Source organism: Plecotus auritus (genome assembly GCF_963455305.1).
Source record: "Plecotus auritus genome assembly, chromosome: 7".
NCBI lineage: Eukaryota > Metazoa > Chordata > Mammalia > Chiroptera > Vespertilionidae > Plecotus > Plecotus auritus.
This window is the reverse complement of record NC_137774.1, coordinates 152,129,930-152,151,355: the sequence shown is the minus strand read 5'-3', so window position 1 is coordinate 152,151,355 and position 21,426 is coordinate 152,129,930. Positions and strand designations below refer to the sequence as shown.

Here is a 21,426-nt window from a genome sequence, read left to right as displayed (position 1 = left end):
CAGGTGTGAGCAGTGGCTCCTGGCCCCGATTGCCCTTCAGGGCTTCTCCACCTTCCCCTGCTCCTGAGGGGCGATTGGGGCGGCAGCCGCCTCACGCACCTGCTGCCGGCAATGGCCCCGCTCTCACCCGGTGCCAGTGTCAGAGCCGCTGCTCAAACCCACTGCTGGCGCCGGCTCCACTCGCACCTGCAGCCGGTGCTGGAGCCGCTGTTCGCACCCGCTGCTGGCACCCAGCACCAGTCCTGATCACTAGGTGCCATCAGCAGGTGTGAGCAGCGGCTGCCAGCCCAGATCGCCTCTGAGTGCTTTTCCATCTCCCCTGGCTCCTGAAGGGCAATCGGGGCAGCAGCCACCACTCACATCCACTGATGGCGCTGGCCCCACTTGCACTCGCTGTTGGAGCCAACCCCAATCGCTCTGTGCTGTCAGCGGGTACGAGTGGGGCTGGCACTGTCAGTGTGTGGGAGTGGCAGCAGCGGGAGTGGGGCTGCTGGCAGAGAGGGGATCAGGGGCCGCAGTGGGAGGGCCGGGCGGGGCCACAAGGATGGGCCAAGACCCAGCCCTGTGCCCACTGCAGCTTCACGGCCCACAGTTCCTTTAAAGGTGCATGAATTCGTGCACTGGGCCCCTAGTAAATAATAATATCTCAAAGAACATTTCAGCATTTATTCAGAAGATGCTACTAATGGAAATGAGCCCAGGTTAGTCACTCTAGTTCAGGCGTCCTCACACTACGGCCTGCGGGCCACATGCGGCCCATCGAGGACATTTATCTGGCCCGCCGGGTACCGCTGCCTGTCCTGCTTAGCAGCCGACTCGTCCCGGGCCCGCAGTGCGCATAGGAATTTGTTCATAGTTTTTTTTTAAACTATAGTCCGGCCCTCCAACGGTCTGAAGGACAGTGAACTGGCCCCCTGTTTAAAAAGTTTGAGGACCCCTGCTCTAGTTGATCTTTGGCTTAATTACTGGCATAATTTTACCCAACTCTGTTTCCTCCCTCTCCTGGTCATCAGTGGGTCTCACTGTATCCTGTGTTTGCCTCTTACTTACATTGAGCTCACAGTGGGCCTTCTAGCAATGCTCTTGGCTGTCAATGCCACACCCACTAACAAATATGGGATTAGTATTACACATAGTGGGAGATGTAAAGGAAAAAGAATATAAATTTATATGAAAACCCTACCATAGAGATGGTGCTGGGGAAAACGAGCAGTGTGGTTTGCTAGAAAGGGTATAGGGTGAATGTCAATGTTCTTCATTCAGTAAAGGCAAAATATTCCCCACAGAAAAATACAATAAAATGCTCACACACTGTATTTGGGTTAAAAAAATATTCCCACCAAAAATGTTTCTCTTCCTTTCTTCTTATATTTTGTTTTTTAATGTTTTGCACTGGAAACAATTGGTAGTCTCTCACTCTAAAATACTATATAATTTAATGCAGTAATTATAAAAGCTTTTGTAGTTTCATTAGTGTCCATTTAAAAAAAATAAAATGAAGTATCTGGAAATAACTAGATGCTTATATTAAGTGAAGTTTTAATTCAGAACAATATTCAGAAAAATTATAACTATGTTATAGTGGCTAAGTAACAAGCTTGCATTATTAGAAGCACAAAACTTATCTTAAAATCTTGCCTGACAAATATGGTAAAGTTTGTTATATAAACATGTACTTTTGTGTATTTGCCTAGAGGAACACCTTCTTTGGCATTTAGTTGGCCAAGGATTGTATTTTTGAATGGCAGCAATAATTATTTGTAACATTTAATGTCACAGATACTGCCATGAGTGCTTTGATTACTTAATTGTACTTGAATTTTCTTCAGAAAGAATGCTTTATTTCAATCAACCTGTTTCTTTTGTACTTCCTGAGTGAGCCATATTCCTCACCCACTTTGTGGCTCTCGCAGCCTGTCCACATCGCATTGTCTTTACTGAAATGCTTATCTCTGGCCACAGGAAGAGCTGGTTGAGAACAGTGACCACATTACCCGGGTCTTTGTACTCCCACAGGCAGCACAGTGTTTGGCAGCTAGTAGAAACTCAATAGATGATTACTCAATACATTCATTGCCTTAATGATGAACCCTAAAGGAAATTCCCAAGGGCAAGAAACAAAGAAGCAGCTCAGTACTGGAGAAATAGTATCCTGGGACTGAACACAGGGAAGAAGATGTTGCCTTGGGTCTGCAAATGGTGGGCAGCTGGAACCAAGACCACTGAATAAAACCAGAAGCCTCAAAAGGCTGTTCCCTCCATGTAAACAAGTCTAGAAGAACTCCATGAATTGGTTGAGGGAAGCACTAATAAACTTTAATGATAAATTCAAACTCTAAATGGAGGTGTTGGGTTTGAAATTTTGTGATCTGCTTCATAATAAGAATTTCAAGTTGAGGGGTTGTTAATCAGTTCAAAAACCAGAAGAAGTCTTTGGGGCTGTGGCAGAAGAAAGAACAATGCTTATAAATGACTAGAGGCCTGGTGCACATTCGTGCACGGAGCAGGGGGGGGTGGGTGCGTGGGGTGTCTCTCAGCCTGGCCCGTGTCCTCTTGCAGTCCGGACCCTGGAGTGGTTTGCCAGCTGTGAGCCCAGCTTCTGGCTGAGCGGTGCTTGGTGCTTCCCCTGTGGGAACACACTGACCACCAGGGGGCAGCTCTTGCATTGAATGTCTGCCCCCTGGTGGTCAGTGTGCATCATAGCAATCAGTTGTTCCACCATTCAGTTGATTTGCATATTAGCCTTCTATTATATAGGCTATATAGTTGAACCAATTAAATTTATTTATTCTTTTTAAATAATATATTTTTTATTTTATTAAAAATAAGTGGCCCAGTGCACGAAATTTGTGCATGGGGGGTTGTCCCTCATCCTGGCCTACACCCTCTCTAATCTGGGACCCTTCGGGGGATATCTGACTGCAGGTTTAGGCCTGATCCCACAGGGAACGCCCTCACCTGTCCCCCCCCTGCCGGCCTGATTGCCCCCAACTGTCCCCCCCTGCTTGCCCCCAACTGCCGTCCCCCCAAGTTGGCCTGCTCACCTCCAACTGCCCTCCCCTGCTGGCCTGATCACCCCTAACTGCCTCTGCTTTGGCCCCACCACCATGGCTTTGTCCTGAAGATCTCCCGGTCTAATTAGCATATTACCCTTTTATTAGTATAGATACTTTACACTACTGCGTGGAGGGCACATCCCAGTTGTGGGGAAGCCATTCCCACTGAACATGACCTCACGATAAAAAGAAATTACAAACTACCTAAGACAATGGACCTCACAAGAAATACTCAACAGACGTACCAGATTGTACTAGTAGAATTAGCACAAGAAGATCTGTAGATATTATATCAATCTGAAATAGCCTATAAAGTAAGATGGAAGGAATAAAGATGAGTTAGGGTCTTTAATAAATGAGCATTTAAGAGAAAACAATAGATGTTTTTTAAAAATGAGCCTTATAGACTCTCTGGAGATTAAATTGTGGATACTGACTCAAGAGAGTTATTCTAAAGAGGATAAGATGGCTGTGAGGAATTACACATAAAACCACACAGAAAAATGAAGAGATGAAAAATATAAAGAAGACACTGATGCACAGAAGCTACAATAAAAAGTTTCAACATATTTGTAATGAATGTTTGAGAAAAACAGAACAGAAAGACTGGGAAAGAGGCAAAATACAAGGAGATATGGGCAAACATTTTGTGGGCCTGGACAGAACATGAGCTCTGTGGTCGAGGCGATACACGGAGTCGCAAACAGGAAAAATAAAAGTATACCTACACGTCAACAAAAGAAATCTATTGCCCATGACAGCAAATAATAAATTCTACAAAAACAGCCAGGAAGAAAAGACATATTATCTATCAAGGAACAGCCACTAGACTGTAGCTTTCTCCTGAGCATATTATTGTCCAGGAAAATACAGACTCATGTTTTCAGAATGTTATAAAAACTCAAAAACAGACGATTTTCCAATACAAAAGGTGAGTGGATGTTTTATGCACAGGCTCTCTGAAAGGATTACAAAAGGAATAATCCTTTGAGAATATGGACACTGAGTCCTGGAGGAAGGAACGATATTCATGGAGAATGTTGAGAAATTGGTAAACAACAAGAATAAATAACAACGAATAATAAAACCACTTTAAATTTAGAAAAATTTAAACAGGAATCTTTGTCTTTCTGTGTTATTTTATGGATTATTTTTTCAGCTCTTATCACACCTTTAGTATAACTATTGAGTTTTTTAAAAAAATATTTAATTTCTTTATTGTTTAAAGTATTACATATGTCTTCTTTCCCCCCCATTGACCTCTGCCTGGCCACTTCTACCCCCCAGCACATGCCCTCATCTCCTACTGTCTATGTCCAATGATTATGCTTCTATTGAGTTTTTAATTTCAAGAAGATGAAAGATGGAAAAGAAGGATTAGATTTATAGATTTAGAGCTTAGTCCCTGTATTCTTCAACAAGAAGATGGATATAGTAATAGACTCTGTGAGTCATGTGCACAGTTACATGTTTTAAGTTAATCACCAAAAGAAAATAGAATTTATAATTTCCAAGTTGCTAGAGGGAATATAGGAAAATAAATAAATTCAATTGGTTCAAGAGAAGGCAGGAAAGGAGAAAAAAGAAGTAAAAACAAAGAAGATACATGATGGATAAAAAAAAGCAAAATGAATTTGTAGCAGTAATTATAATACACTGAAGTGTATGACACTCGTCAGGTAAAAGAGGGGGATTTTGGGTCTGAGGCAATAATATAAAGTTGCATGTTGCTTATCACATGTACAACTAAAACCTGCACAAGGACAAGCTGGGAAAAAAAAAGATGGAAACAGGGGCACTTTCTCTTGGAAAATACGAACCAAGAGAGAGTTGGTAGTTATATTGACATTAGAGAAAATAGACCTCAAGAAAAAACACTCCTGTGGGGCAGAAAGCTTTTCTACCAGCTGGTGTGTGACCGACTTTTCTTCCCCAGGAGACCTCGTACTTGTGCTTTCATCTCTGCCTGCAACAAGGTTGGAGGCTGGCATCATATTATCTCCAATGTACAAAGCACAAGACGACCACGTCAAGAGAAAAAGGTCTTCTGACATTTTCTAACATTTTCATTTGGTGTATCTGGTGTACTTGTTCTAAAAGGTGCTTTGGTGTTGTTTCCTTGTGTGTGGTTTTTTTTTGGTAGTATTTTTCATTTCAATCACTGAGCTCTATTTCTTACTGAGATGTACGCCCACTTCAGGTAGTTTAGAAAGTTAAACCGGCAGAAAATGTACACATTATTATTACTACTATAACAGTTTTTTTATTGCTGATTGTAATGAAAATGTGAACTTGAATCTCTTATTCTATGTCTCAGTTTCTTAGATAAAATGGATTGTTTTATTAAATAATATATATGGAAACCCTTTGAAGGGCTCATATAGGTGAAAGCATTTTGCAAAGTATTAGTATTAAGGGTACTTTCTTACTAGCATATTTTAGAGTCTACATATATTTATGAGTTAACATTTTAATTCCATTTTACCAAATGTCTTTTTAGATGGAGTTACACTTTCCCCAGAATCCAGTTTTAAATCAAATGGAACAACAGCTGAAAAATGTATTTTAGGAAATTAGACTAGAGGAGGAGAATACAAATGAGGTTCCATGTGAGGTTATCTTGACTTACGAATGTAACTAGAGGTCAGGTACACACATTTGTGCACCAGTGGGGTCCCTAGGCCTGGCCTGTGGGATCAGACTGAAACCGGCTCTTCAACATCCCCCCAGGGGTCCCGGATTGCGAGAGGGCACAGGCCAGGCTGAGAGACCCCACTGGTGCACGATCGGGTCTGGGGAGGGATGTGGGAGGGCTCCAGGGCATGTTCGGCCTGTCTCGCTCAGTCCTGATGGATCGGCTGGACCCCAGCAGCAAGCTCACCTACCAGTCAGAGCGCCTGCCCCCTAGTGGTCAGTGTATGTCATAGTGACTGGTCGACCAGTTGACTGTCTGCCCCCTGGTGGTCAGTGCATGTCATAGTGAGTGGTTGAGCGGCTGTAGCAATCAATATTACACTTTGGTTGAATGGACTACTGGATGAACGGACATTTAGCATATTAGGCTTTTATTATATAGGATTTTTATCAATGGGTGCTCAGCAGCAACATAAGGCACCCTATGTGCTGGCCAGTGACCATGAACATAGACATCGCTGTCTAGTGCTGGGCACTTGTCTGTTGGCAACTCCACACACAGACTGGCCCCCTGGAACCTATCTCCAATTAATTTTTAAGAATACTCAGGCTGGATTCTGATTCTGGCTCCAATACCTACTTGTTGTACATTGCAGGGCAAGTTTGTAGCAACTGCAAGCTTCTATCTCATTAACTGTAGAATGTGTGTTTCTTCCAAGGACTTTTGTGAGGACACATGAGCCAGAATATATATAATGCCCAGCAGATTAAGTCTTCATTTTTAATATAATGTAATATTTGCTGCTAGTGAACTGCAAGGAGGTCACATACAGAACTATTAATGGGGATCTTGCCTGCCATAAGCAGTGTATATTGCTTCCAAAGAATCTTAACCAAGGGTAGGAAACCTTTGCAGGTCTTATAATTATCACACTTATGAGCCTGCTCCAGTCTCCATTTCCATCCTCAAGAGATCTGCTTGCAGATCCTTCTGCATTATTTTCCATGGGGGGAAACTTCTGAATGACCAGAATAGGAAACTCCCTGAAGCCCATGGCACCCCAGAGTCCTGGGTTCTGTTTCAGCTCTCGAGCTTACAACTCTGAAATGCCAACCAGCCTCTGCCACAGGAAGCTAAGTGCCTCTGGAGGCACTGATGCCAAGGAGGCGCCCAATGAGATATGACATGAGAGGACTCCAGGGTGGTGGGCCAGGATGTCCCTGGCCAGCAGCTTGCCAGAACTGGGAGCAGGGATGCAGCGATTGTGAGCTGAATTTAGAGCTGCTAGCAAGGAAGAACCGAGGGTGTGTGAGGACACGGTGGGACGTTTTCTGAGCAGTGGTGCCAGGAGGTTGCATTTGGGTGCAACCCAACATTCCTTCAAGCTAACTGATATTAAATATTTATCTTGTGGTTCAAGTGCCTAAAGTACGACAATGAACAAAACAGAGCTGACGCAAACTCACTGAGGATCGTTCCATCTAAAATAATACAAATGAGAATACCAAAGAGGAAGCCCAGCCAGCAGGCACTGGGAAAGCTGGTGGTGGGCTCCACAGAGCTGGGTTAGGAAGCTTAGAGGATTATCTCCCACTGAGGAGTCAGCCGGAAGCATGTCGGAGTCAAGGAATCATGGCGCATGTAAGAAGGAGTTACAAGGCAGCAAGATGGGGCCACTATCACCAATGCTCTCTCGTTCACACGTTCTTGTACACACAGAACCTGCTCCTTGCAAGGATGTCCCGAGAAAGAGGGATTAACATGGGCTCTCAGGGCCCCCTGGGAATGATGGCGTTGGTGAGACAAGGGGGCGGGTGCTACATGGAGCTTACTGGGGGTGGAAGGGAGGGGGAGGAAGGAAGATAGAAATGATAGAAGTCCAGCAGCAGTGACTTAGCACATGCTATTAAACAGAGTTCTGTGGTCAGCATTCTGCTGGGTTCACTGGGAGAGAGGAAGCAGGTGTAGGAAACAATTCTTGTCATAAGGAACCTGTTCTATATCAGGGGAGAAAACAGTCACACTCACAAAAAGGGGGTCAAATGAGCTACCATGTAATCAAGTGCCAAATTACGTGGTACAGACCCTAAGTCTCATGCAGCTCAAAAAAGGACACCTCACAAGAGCCGGGGCCGTTTCTGAAAAGTTTTCTAGAAAGGCAAGCAAGTGTAGAGGGCACCCACATGGGAAAGAACTGAGAAGTGGGCCACAGGGGGCAGGGCAGGGAGAGCATGGCTGCCTTAGCCCCTATGGCAGGGGTGAGCGTGGGGGGCAGTCTGGGCTTCTCACTGCAATACTGACACTATCAAATTTCCTGAAAAATTTTATCAGAATTTGTCACTGAATGAACACCTGTGTGATTTTTTAATCAACAGGAAAAAATTTCATTTCATTAGCACTCTTATTTTTTGCCCATTTTGATGTTTCTGCACCTTTTTTTTTTTTTTTAAATCAAACCCAGCCATACTTGCCATGTATGTTTTGTATAACAGAGGGTAACAAAGGTAAAGCTCTTGGTGGAAAAATATCAGCCAGGCTCACCTTTTATCAACCTCCTTTATATGAAAATATTTTATTTTAATTCTTCACAAAGAGAATTTAATATCAATATTAGCATGAATACTGCCTTTGGCATTTACATTTTCATAAAGTTAACATAAGTTACTAGAAGGTGAGTCTGGGTTAAGTATTTTTTCATAAACTCAGTATTTAATCCATAATTAAATGCAAAGCATAATAAAACCTCATACAATTTGGTAGGTTTTCAAGAGGCCAGGGAATGGGCAGTTAGGATAAAGCAATGTATTCTCCAAGATCACCAAGGAGTATTTGTGCTATGCATAGATTTTGCTTGAATTTGGAGGGTAGAATAGAAAGCATACAGAAAGCCTTCTTAGATTGGCTGTACATTAATATGTTTGATGTTTATAGTTAAAAAAATCCTTAGAGAATCACATAAATAGTAAAAGAAATCTCTTATTGGAATGAGAAGAATTCCTTTTTGAATTTTACCAGGATTACCCCTGGATCAAGGATTCCAGCTGGCCACTGGGGGGAGACTCATTCACGGATCCTAGTGATTCAAGTTTAAAAAGACCAAGCTGTCTTTAAGTTTAACCTTCCTGACCATTTTGTCAAAATACAGGCTTCTTGTGAGGAAGAGGCAGGCACCAGTTCATCTGCAGCCTTGAAATTTTTCTTTGAGACAACAAAGAGTTAAAAAGAACTCCTGAGCATCTGGTGTGTGGGTGTCAAGGTCTGAAAAGCCGCCCACCCCCCATCCCCCGGAACTGGAGGAAGCAGGCACTGTGCCTGTGGGCTCTCTCTCCATCGCAGGGCGGGTACAGGAGGAATCAAGAGCCGTGAAAAGTTCCACAGTGAGGCTGGATTATACTGAGGCTGAGAGGGGAGACTTTTTATGAGAGCAGAGCGTTCCCACACAGACACCAAAGCTGCTCTGCAGATTCATTTTTCAGTCTCCAGCCCTGTGTTCCTTTTCTACAGAAACTTAGTGGGAAGAAAAAAAAAAAACCCAACTTGAAACCCTAAATATACACTACTAGAGGCCCGGTGCATGAAATTCGTGCATGGGGGGGTGGGGGGTGGTGTTGTCCCTCAGCCCAGCCTGCACCCTCTCCAATCTGGGATCCCTCTCACAATCCAGGACTGCTTGCTCCCAACTGCTCGCCTGCCTGCCTGCCTGCCTGATTACCCCTAACCACTTCGCTGCCTGCCTGATCGACGCCTAACTGCTCCCCTGCCAGCCCGATTGCCCCTAAGACCCCTCCCCTGCCAGCCTGGTCACCCCTAACTGTCCTCCCCTGCCAGCCAGGTTGCCCCTAACTGCCCTCCCTTGCTAGCCTGGTCACTGCTAACTGCCCTCCCCTACCAGCCTGGTTGCCCCCAACTGCCCTCCCCTGCTGGCCTGGTCACTCCTAACTGGCCTTCCCTGCCAGCCTGGTCACCCCTAAATGCCTTCCCTGGCCGGCCTGCTTGCCCCTAACTCGCCTCCCCTGATGGCCTGGCCACCTCTAACTGTCCTCCCTTGCCAGCCTGGTTGCCCCTAACTTTCCTCCTCTGCCAGGCCAGTCAACCCTAACTGGCCTCCCCGGCTGGCCTGGTCACCCCCAACTGCCCTCCCCTGCAGGGCTGGTCCCCCCCAACTGCCCTCCCCTGCAGGCCTGGTTTCCCCCACTGCCCTCCCCTGCAGGGTTAGTCCCCCCCAACTGCCCTCCCCTGCAGGCCTGGTTCCCCCCACTGCCCTCCCCTGCAGGGTTGGTCCCCCCCAACTGCCCTCCCCTGCAGGCCTGGTCACCCCCAACTGTCCTCCCCTGCAGGCCTCGTTGCCCCCAATTGCCCTCCTCTGCCAGCCCAGTCACCCCTAACTGCCTTCTCCTACAGGCCTGATCACCCCCACCTGCCCTTCCTTTCAGGCCTGGTCTATCCCAACTGCCCTCCCCTGCTGGCCTGATCGCCCACAACTGCCTTCCCCTGCCGGCCATCTTGTGGCAGCCATCTCGTGTCCACATGGGGGTGGCCATCTTTGCCCACATGGGGCAGCCATCATGTGTGTTGGAGTGATGGTCTATTTGCATATTAGCCTTTTATTATATAAGATGATCCCCTCACCCCACAAATGGATGCCTTGGACTAGAAAATGAGAACTATGGCTATTGAGGCAAAATGATATAAGGTGCTTTACAATGAGGTTTGGATTTCAACAGAAGCACAAATGATAGTTCCTGTACTAAAGACCTGAGAAATGGGCTTCCAAGAAGGATCTGGAGTCCAGGAAGACAGAGGGTGGAGCCAAATGCTTTCCACCCAAGGAAAATCTGAACGTAGGAAATCAGGCTTCTTTGTGTACGAAGCATTTTAGAACTTGACAAGGATTCCCATGGGTCAATATTTACCCAGTCCTCTCTTCTCTACAACTTATGGTTATCTTCAGGGGATTTTTAAGAGATGCTGTGTGCATGCCAGGAAATCAGAAACCATAGTCTCAATGTGGGAGAGTTTCCAATCCAATTTAAACAATCTAAACTATGATCCAGCAAATAGAAACCCACACAAGTTTGTAAAGGTACAAGGCAGAGGAGGTCAGCAGTGGAGACAGAGACATGCTTTGCAAATCTTAGCACTTTTCGGGCAAATAATTTCAACACAGACTAGAATACAATGGACACCTGGGGCTCCAAACCATAAGAGGCTATTCTGTCACTGTACTGATGTTGCTGGAAGTAATACTACCATATGTTCTTAAAAAGCAAAATGACATTACAATAAAGAAACACATGAAAAGTGTGAAACCAGGTAGAATGAGAGAAGTGCTCTCCTAGAAGCCACAGTGCATCCTATGGGTGTAGCACAACCTTGAGAAGTGACCAGGAGCCCTGTACACTCTAGGTCTGCTTCCTTCGTTGTGTCATCTACTTGCTCTTGTCAAAGTCTAATTGGAAGAAGAAATCATGACTCCAGAAATATGAAAAATATGAAATTTCCTTAACCTCACACATCTCATAAAATGCATTCATTCATTGGCAGATATTTTAAGGATTATTCCTGTTTATTTTGTGTAACGAACTATTTGTGACATTAACATTTTGGTTAACAAAAGTAAAGGAAGTGTCTCCACAGAGGATGCCCATGAACTCTGCTCAAAAGTGGCCTCTCCTCTTTCAACCCATCTCCAATGAACAAAATGGAACATCAGCTCTCTTTTGTGACTTCTATCCCATTGTTGGCCTTCTTAGGATGCTCTCATTGCTTTAGACTCAAGTAGATTTACTTTTTATATCCAGAACTAGCATCTAAACCATAAGAGCTTTCAATGATTGCCTTAAAACACTAAAAAATATTTTTACATTTGCTATTTTGATATTCTAAGATTTTATATCTGGAAAGTTGATATAAAAGATATATTTGGTTTGAGTTTTAATTCTCCTGTATACTAAAAGTCTCCCATTATACTTATATAGTCACAGTTATAAATACTCTGAAAATGTTGAGAAGATGATAAAAATTGCTGACAGAAGCAAGTGGACCTAACTGCAATTTTATGATGTGACATCCAACATCTCAAATAATCTTCAAATTAGTGTCTTGGTTGTGTGTGAGCTGCATCAGTTTGTATTTTTGGCAGATGACAGGAAGGACACATGTTTCTTTACTGGGATCTGTATATCTTGAAATGGTAAGTCAATAACCTCCCTGTTTTAAGTAAGAAATCAGTTTTCATTCTATGAGCACAGTTTTCAAAGAAGTTCCATATATGAAGTACCTACCAAAAGCTGTCCAGCAAAGCAGACAAAAAGGATAAAGGCAAGCAGGAGGAACGCAGCTCCGAAGGAGATCCCGAGGATGGAGGTTCTACCAGGAGACAGAAAAGAATGGGTTAGTGTGGGGAGAGTTTCTCTTATCCTGGAAAGCCATCAGCAATATCTTCAGCTTAATTAGGACTTAATTAAATGAGGACTTCAATCCTCACTAAATTTTTTGAGAAATGAAAATGAACGTGAAATAAAACCGAAAATATGTCCATAGAAAACTATGTCCACAGTTGTGTCTGGTTGACTTGTTAATAAATCACCCTATACACAGTTCTTTATTAAAAATGATCTTTTTTGGACTCACCTATGCAACTAGCACTTTCCATTTCTGTGTCCTCTTCCCTGCTGTTGTTTTGGCAGCTACTACCTCCAGAGCATTCTTACTCCTGTTCACTTAGGAAACACTGAGTCTTCACCCTCCCCACTACAATCCAACCAGATTCAACTTCCTTAAAAAATAAATGCATCTAAATGTTTTCTGAGATTCTCCCAAGATTTCACAGGCCACGACTTTTACATTCTTGCACGAGTCAATGAACACACAAGCTTTCTATGATCATGTGAACAATATGCCCACTGAGTTACAGATTGTGCTACCAACAGGTTACAAGTATTTATAAGAATTATATACACTTCTGAGCGGTCCTTTAAAAAATTAAAAATTAAAGCCTCTTAAGCCTTCATTTATTTCAAAGATAAAAGGGGTTGGGGGGGTATCAAAAGAGAAGAATTACAATGAATAATCAAAGATGAAATTCAAATGGAACATCCAAGGAGAGGTCAGGTGTGTCTGAGACCATAATAAAACTAATGCCAATGACACTGGCTGGAGAAACTGAAGAGAGAGAAGATACTGAGAAGAGCAGCAACACCCCGAATGTCAATAGATGGAAGATCTAGATGCAAGTCAGCAACAAGTTGAAATAAATCTCTAGTGGGAAGGTGTTTATATACCAAATACACCTATATTATTGACTCATCTCATGCATCTATGTTAGGCTGCAATGTTACAAAGATGAGTAAGATGTCAACCATATTTTTAGCTGCTTACAGTCTAGTAGAGATAAGCACTGTATATCTCCTTACCTTCTAGAACATCCTTCCTTAAGACATCACTCCAGTCCTTAGACCCTGGTCAGAGGCCACAGAGGCCCTGACTACCACCAGTTGCCCCAGCCTCATCATCTCCCCTACACACGCTCAGAGGCTCCTGCTTAGACAGACAGTGAGGAGGGAGGGGACTGTGAAGCAGTGCACACCTCAGAGGGATGGACTAAAGAGGGACACAGTAACTCATCCGCTGAAGTTTTGTTTGCCACCTTTCTCGTCCATTTTGTTCTTATAAAATAAGCTCTCAAGAGTTTCATTTGACTCTATGTTCACCTGGTTCCTTTTGAATAACAAGGTAATGCCAGCCTCATAAGGTTGAGTTCAGAAACATTATTTCTTTTTCTTAGGTCCAAAACTGTTTAGATAACAAACGAGTAATCATTTATTGAAGGGTTGGTAAATCTCAACTATAAAACCATCTGTCTGATGAGGTGATGGTGATGATATGATGATACGATGACACAAACTAACATCCATAGATCATTTACTACATGCCAAGCACTCTTGTAAGGACTTTATTTGTATAGTTAATTTACTCCTGGATAGCAGTTAATATTATCACCTCATTTTACTGACGAGAAACTGAGACCCAGATATCTTAGGAGATTTGCCTAAAAGGTATTTCTCTATTAAGTTGTGTGGGTGATGTTTGCGTTCATGAAATTATATTCCTGATCCATGATTAGAAGTAGGTATGTCACATTTCTGTCATGTTTACTGGTTCTATTTTTTAAGTAAATTTTGATAATTTTCCTAGAAAATTATCCATTTTATTTAGATGTTCAAATGTAAAATATGTTATTCTCTTAAAAATTTTAAAGCCTCCATATTTGAAGTAATTTCTTTTTGCACTAAATGTTATTTTTATCTTTTTTCTTTAAATCAGACTTTTGAAACTTTGCACATTTGTTGATTTTCTCAAAGCTTTTGGAATATTATTAAAGTCTATGCATTCTGATAGTTTTTAGATTATTAGTTTCTGATTTAAGTTTAAAAAAATCTTTCCTTCTTCTTTATTTAAACTTAAATTGTTCTTTTGCTTGTCACTTGTTGCCAATCTTTTATATTTTCTAATAAATGTATTTAAGCACATAAATATTCCTATAATTACTGCTTTAGCCAAATCCCATAGCTTTGATTTATAGCTACTCAATTGTCATTCTTTTCTAAAAGGCCTGTAATTTCAATTTCAATTTCCTTTTAATACAAGAGTAATTCAGAAGTCTAATTTATAAATTCTACAAAGAGCCTATTTTTGGTCTGTTCTTGTTATTTCTAATTTCAACAGATTTGATCAGAGATTGTGCTTATGATTTATACTTTGACAGTTTATTTTTCTTCTGGACTGTGATAAACAGGATCTACTTCTATGATGATTTATGGCTTTCTAAAAATGATATGTATTTTCTATTTTTCTAGAAACAAAGCATGTTCTCTAAATATATCTATTCAGAGGGCCTGAAGAGTTAGTCAAATCCCCAGTGGGCTGACTTATTGACTCAATTTAGTCTGTCAATTTTAGAATGCATTAAGATTTCTAAATAGGATTGTGGATTTGTCAATATATCTGAACATTTTAATAGTTTCTCTTTATTTACTTCAAAGAGATGCTGGAGTGCACAAAGATTTATGATTGTTAAACTTTCTTGGTGACTGTACCATAATAGGTTTTTTGTAATGTTGAATGCCTTGCATTTGAATTCTGTATTGTCAGAAATTTATATTACTGCTGCTTTCTTTTTTCCGTAAGCTGTTTCTCAGAATAACTATTTTCCATCTTTATTTCCAAACTTGCTCTTTTAATTTTAAGTTGATCTCCCATATATACTACACAAGTGTGGCCTTTGATTTGTAGCCTCAATCTTTGAGCTTCTGTCCATGAATAGGATATTTTTATCCATTCACACTTACAAAATTCGTTAATATTTGACCAGTTCCTTCCATCTTATTTTCTTAAAATGTATAGGATTAATACAGAAAATCACCTGCATGTGAAGTTTTGTGTGAAGATTTAAAACAATTAAATTTAATAATTTAATATGTACATACACATTTAAATGTTCTATTCTATTATGTGTCAGGTTTGATAGAATCTCCTCCCAATGAATTTCTCTATTTCATCTAAATTTTGAATCTTGTTGGCCTTGAGTAATTTATAACATTTCATATTTATCCTGCCAATGTCTGTAGGCTCTGCAGTGGATTCCCTTTTATTCCTTATATTACTAGTTTGGGTACTTTCTGGTTATCTCTTTTTCTTTCTTGATCAGTTTTGATAATGTTTTAGGAATAATTAAACTTGTTCAAAAAATAAACTTTTGGCGTTACTATTTCTGTATTGGTTGGTTCCTATTTTATTGATTATTTTTCTTCCTTCTTTATCAATTATTCCCTTCTACATTCTTGATTTGCTCTTCTTTTCCTGGCTTCCTAAATTGGAAACAGAGACTTTTTATTTTAACTGTCTCGTTTTCTTTTTTTTTTAAGCATTTGAAAGTTACAAATTCCTCTCTAAATGACTTTAAGGTACATACCAGATAATTTGAAGTTATGTTTTGATATACAAAACACTTTCTAATTTCTCTTGTGATTTCTTATTTGACTAGTGTATTCAAAAGCATATAATTTAACAATGAAAAGAGTGAAATAAATTTTGAAAAGATGAAAAAGATGGAAACAATAAAAATCTTGCTCACTGTTCCAAGAATACATGTATGCTATGGCTCCTCCTATTGAATATTATACCGGAGGAGCTAGCCAGGGAAATTAGGCACAAAAATAAAAGAAGGGCATCAGATTAGAAACAAAAAAGTAAAACTATCTCTACTTGTAGATGATATGATCTTGTATTCAGAGTACGATGTCACAACCTGGCATTCAGACCCAGAGTGGCTCAAATTCTCACTGACATGCTTGACCTGAGGCTATCCAGTGTTCCGGTCCACAGCGCACAGACCCTCTTGTTCAGGTGGAGGTACCCTTTATCTCGGGGAACAGAAATACCACCAAGCAAAAGTAATGGCTGCTCAAAAGCTCTTAATTATAACCATTTGTCATGCCTGTTCTATCAAAAGCATGTTCAGGCCCATTAAGCATACCATGATGTTATGTAACATAACCAATTTTAATTAACATTCTGGTTGCAAAGCTCTTTCTTTTTAAAACCCAAGTATAACTGATTTATGTACTTACTGAAAAGCAAAGCTGACTCCTCCCTGTCATGAGGAAAGAAAAGTCCCATTTTTTTAGTGAGGATTTTCGACTTTGGCACTTTAATCAAGTGTAGTGTTACAGTAAATGGAAAAGGCTGATTCAGGACTAGGTCCTTTCTCCTCTCTGGTTTTTCCCAGCCAATTCATCGCTTAAAGATGGTTCTGACAGGGACAAGGAAGCACGTTTGCTGAGAAAGAAACCAGCAGAGATTACCGACGCCTTCCCCACCAAAAAAGTCTGAAAGTTATATTAGTTATAAACCATTTAAATGGGTAAATAATAAGGCCTTTCTCTGGAATTCCATTTAGTGCCACGACCCTCTTCCCTCTGTGCTCTCACTTCTCCTCCCCCAAGCAGTGATATGGGTCCCTCCATCAATGCTCTGTGCACCTCCTACACATGATATTTAGCAAAGACGATGAGAACTGAGGGAACTCACAGACCCTTAATAAAAGAACTAATAAATAATATATATCAATAAGAAGAAAAGTGAAGAAAGGAATTTTTAAAAAGCATTGATGAGCAAAGAATTGGTAAACAATATGGGTAAATAAATAAATATTGACTATAATTATCATCTGGACATAAAATGATAAGAAATAATTATACAAGAAATATAATGATTACTTTTAGAATTTATTAATTAAGAATACATATATTTCCTTTTAACTTAATAAAAAAATCTCATCAATCCTTTAGAAGTTAGGAAGGGAAGTAGAGAACAAAAAAAAAAGCAAGGTAAATGAAAATAAGAGGGTAAAGTGGGTCCATATATATCAAAGAAAAAATCAAAATACAAATAAAGCATATTAATATAAAGATAGCTGTTTGAACACATAAAAAACAAACAAAATAAAAATAGATGCTGTCTATAGGAAGCTATCCAAACAATAATGGACCCTAGAACATAGAAACGTATCTACAGTAAATATACCACCAGATTAACATCTGTGAAATGTGCGTTTTGTGCACATGCATGCTTATTATCTTATGCTCTGTACTTTTCTGAATTTTTTTTTCTGTATGTTTGAAGAATTTAATAGTAAGAATTTTTTTTAAAAAAGGAAAAAAGGGAGGCTATTAACATGAAAGGAAAATGAAGGGAAAAGATTAATACAATACAATACAATACAATACAATACAATACAATACAATACAATACAATATAAAGCTGGTACAGGAGGTGCAGTTCTCAACTAGGAAGGGACTGGAGACTCAATATGTTAGCCCCACATCAGGAGGAGGCTGGAGACCAACAGGTAGTCACATGGGCAGAACGTGATTGAGCTTTAATAAGAATTCTGGACACCAAGGGCTTGGGTGAGCTTCCCTGATTGACGATACTTGGTGGGTATTGCCACACATGGTGGCTGGGAGAAGAACAGCCAGAAGCCCTGCATTTGGGCCCCTTTTAGACTTTGCCCTATGTGTCTCTTCCTTAGGCTAATTTTAATGTGTCCTTTCCCTGTAATAAGTCATTCAGTGAGTTACACACACACACACACACACACACACACACACACACACACACACTCAAGTTTCAACTCTTTATCTGAGGAGCCCGCAGGCCTTCCTTTGAACTTTCTGACTGCCAACACAAAGAGGGAAATGCAACCAGCACAGAATTCACAATGTTCACACTCCAAGTCTAACTTGTTGCTCAAGACACACATAATAACTGGTGATGATACCTGAGAGAATGAACTACCATAAATAAATAACATATCTATGGGTCCTCATAAATACACAATTCAATAAAAGAGAGACAAGAAAATAAAAGCAACGACAGAGCAGACATCTCCTGTATGTTCTTTTAAAAGTATAATACCATGAAATGTTCTTCTTGGTTCCTGGAAGTCTGTCATCTTTGACTTCATTTTTTTTTGTTTTTGTTTTTTTTTGTTGTTAATCCTCACCTGAGGATATTTTTCCATTGATTTTTAGGGAGAGTGGAAGAAAGAGGGAAAGACAGAGAGTAACATCAATGTGAGAGAAACACATCGATTGGTTACCTCCTACATGAGCCCCCACCAGAGCCAGAGCTGGGGAGAAGCCTACAACCAAGGTATGTGCCTGTGACCGGAATCGAACCCAGGACCCTTTGGTCTGGATGTTGACGCTCTATCCACTGAGCCAAACCAGTTAGGGCATCCTTTGACATCATCTTTTAAAACGCTGATTCACTTTCCTCTCTTCCAACTCCTTCTAGTGGGTGATAAACTATCTTAATTATGATGTAGAAAATATAAAAAATACTTACTAGGAAGGTACAGAAAAATGAATGAATTTATCTACTTGAGAGTAATAATAAGGGTCCATTTCCCTTGGTAGTACTTGTATCATCTATATAACTTTTTTAAGAAAGAGAATGTTTTATTATTTTGCTCTCTGAGAGGATTGTATAAATTAGTAATCAAAATACATGACAGAGATGTAAGAATTTTTTTTTTATCCTCACCTGAGGATATGCTTCCATTGATTTCAGAGAAAGAGGAAGGGAGAGGGAGAGAGTGAAACATCAATCAGTCGCCTCCTGCACATGCCCAGACCAGGGATTGAACTTGCAATCTAGGTATGTGCCCTGACCAGAATCAAACTCACAACCTTTTTGTTGTATGGGACGATACTCCTACCAACTAGGCCACCCAGCCAGGGCAATGCCCAGCCTGTAAGCCTTGTGCATGCTGGGACCATTGTTTCTCTCCTGAATCATGTGGCACAGGCCTGGCACTTAGAAGGAACTTAATTTGTTAACTTTTTTAAAAATGAAAAACTTGTAAGTTGACCTTAGCAAATTTCACTTAAGTTTTAGAAGGACTCAAATGGCCCACACATGCTAGTAAGAGGAAATCTAGTGGGAACCCTTTCCTAAAAGGGGTCTGATAGTTTTGGATTGTACATATATGATAATATTTTGATTTGTTATATTTCTATAAAGCCTTTGAATGGGCTCAGTATCCAAAAGAATATCCTTTGGAGTACACAGAGAGACAAACTATTCATTTCTAGTTTGCTATCAATGAGACAGAATGTAACCCAGCCTTAGCAATTCAAGTTGCCCACAAATGCTGGCTGTGCCCCTGAAGTTAAATGCAAATGCTCTAAATTATACTAAATTAAAAATGATTGCTTTGCCTTAACAAAGTAGGTAATAATAAGGGGAAAGAACATTTACCCTAAAATTTATGTCTATAACCCCAATTATCAAAAGACAAGAGATTTTTTTTCTTTTTCTTAGAATGGGAAAAATCTGTTTCTTTTTTTTTTTTTAATTGATTTCAGAGAGGAAGGGAGAGGGAGAGAGAGAAAGAGAAACATCAATGATGAGAGAGAATCATTGATTGGCTGCCTCCTGCACACTACCTACTGGGGATTTAGCCCGCAACCTGGGCATGTGCCCTTAAATGGAATCGAACCCGAGACCCTTCACTGAGCCAAACCAGCCAGGGCAAAAATCTGTTTCTTTCTTTTTTTTTTAAAATATATTTTATTGATTTTTCACAGAGAGGAAGGGAGAGGAATAGAGAGTTAGAAACATCGATGAGAGAGAAACATCGACCAGCTGCCTCCTGCACACCTCCCACTGGGGATGTGCCCACAACCAAGTTACGTGCCCCTGACCGAAATCGAACCTGGGACCCTTCAGTCCGCAGGCCGACGCTCTATCCACTGAGCCAAACCGGTTTTGGCCAAAAATCTGTTTCTTTAAAGGAAGTCAGTTGGTGTACATTTCATTCATTAAGGTGAGGGAGAAAAACAATCCAGGAATCATAGAGTGACTGGATTTTCACCAACAGGTGGGACTAGCAGGAGTCCACCCCAAAGTGTGAACCTGTGAAATCCAGCTCACCCGGTTCCTCCTGTCTTTCAGGTCTGTCCTGGGAGAGGCAGTTGACAGTGACCTGTAACAATCAGAGATGGGGGCAGGGCATGGACTTCATGGAGAAGACTGTGAAATCAGGATGAATGGGTGGGCTAAGTGTGCCCAGAGCAGGTTTTGTCCTTTCAATATACAATGATGTTATTTGTATATTAGAAACAACATCTGGCAATTTTGCCTTTTTTTGGTAAAGTTTTCCTGGGCTATATTTCTTAAACTGGGCATCAGAGTAATATGGAAGTCAAAGGCAGAAGGAAACACTGGAACATGGAATCCACATGTCCACTTTGAAAATCCAATATTTCTATAACTAAACATGATGCATGGAGATCACTTAACTTCACAGATCCTGAGGTCTACCCTTTCCACCGTCACTGTGGTATGGTACATAACCCCTCTGTTTTAGAAATTACCATCTTCTCACACCAGTAGGATGGTACCAGGTGAGAATCCCAATGGAGAACCGCATGCACTTACTTTGGTAACACGAGAATCTGCACGATAAAGATGCAGAAGAAAATGAGACAAGCACAGGTCACGTAATACTTGAACGCTGGCAGTGCCGTGGCTCGGTACTAAGGGGAGAAGGAGGAAACTGTGAGTGGCAGTTCAGTAAGAGAAGGGCTGAAGCAGTCATCTAGCAGCCTACCTCTACCCAGTTCATGCATCACACTCCTACATTGTAGACTGTGGCACAAATGAGCTAAGATGATGGCTGCTCATCTCCAGCAATGAGTACTTCCTCCCTCCAAATGAGATGTAACTTCCAAAGACCATGACTTACACGCCAACCTGCTCAGAAACCCATTTTAAGGTAACTGAATCAATCACTCCATCAAGGAGAGAAAGCACCTGATCAGAAAGACAAATGAGTGACTGAGTGAACCATGTGGGAGCCCTGGTTCCCTTGTTGCCCACATTTATTTGGGGAAAGCAAATAAATTTTCACTTAATATTTCACTTTTGAATGCTACTGAGGAAATGTAATTTCCTCATTTAATTTACTTGTTTTAGTCTTTTATTTTGTTATTTATTTTAATGCTACTTAGAGGTAATGTGTAGATTTATAAGATAGAGAAGCCCGGCGGGCTTTGTCTAGGTCCACATTCATTCTGTTTGCTTGTCTGAGCCTGGCTGATGGTCATTCTTTCCACTTGTCCACGTGGCTTTCCATCCCATCCAGGACCGTACACTGACCAGTGT

At 41.1% G+C, this 21,426-nt stretch overlaps 1 protein-coding gene across 1 annotated transcript in view; it reads right to left on the bottom strand.

Annotated features, from left to right (window-relative positions):
- The window catches only part of ADCY2 (adenylate cyclase 2), a 312,377-nt gene that overhangs the window by 56,259 nt on the left and 234,692 nt on the right, over positions 1-21,426 (bottom strand). The window contains exons 14-15 of the mRNA XM_080681480.1: positions 20,701-20,798; positions 11,976-12,060 (exon numbers count right to left, since the gene is read on the bottom strand). Coding sequence (XP_080537606.1) covers positions 11,976-12,060; positions 20,701-20,798 — 183 coding nt within the window. The remainder of the gene's footprint in view (positions 1-11,975; positions 12,061-20,700; positions 20,799-21,426) is intronic.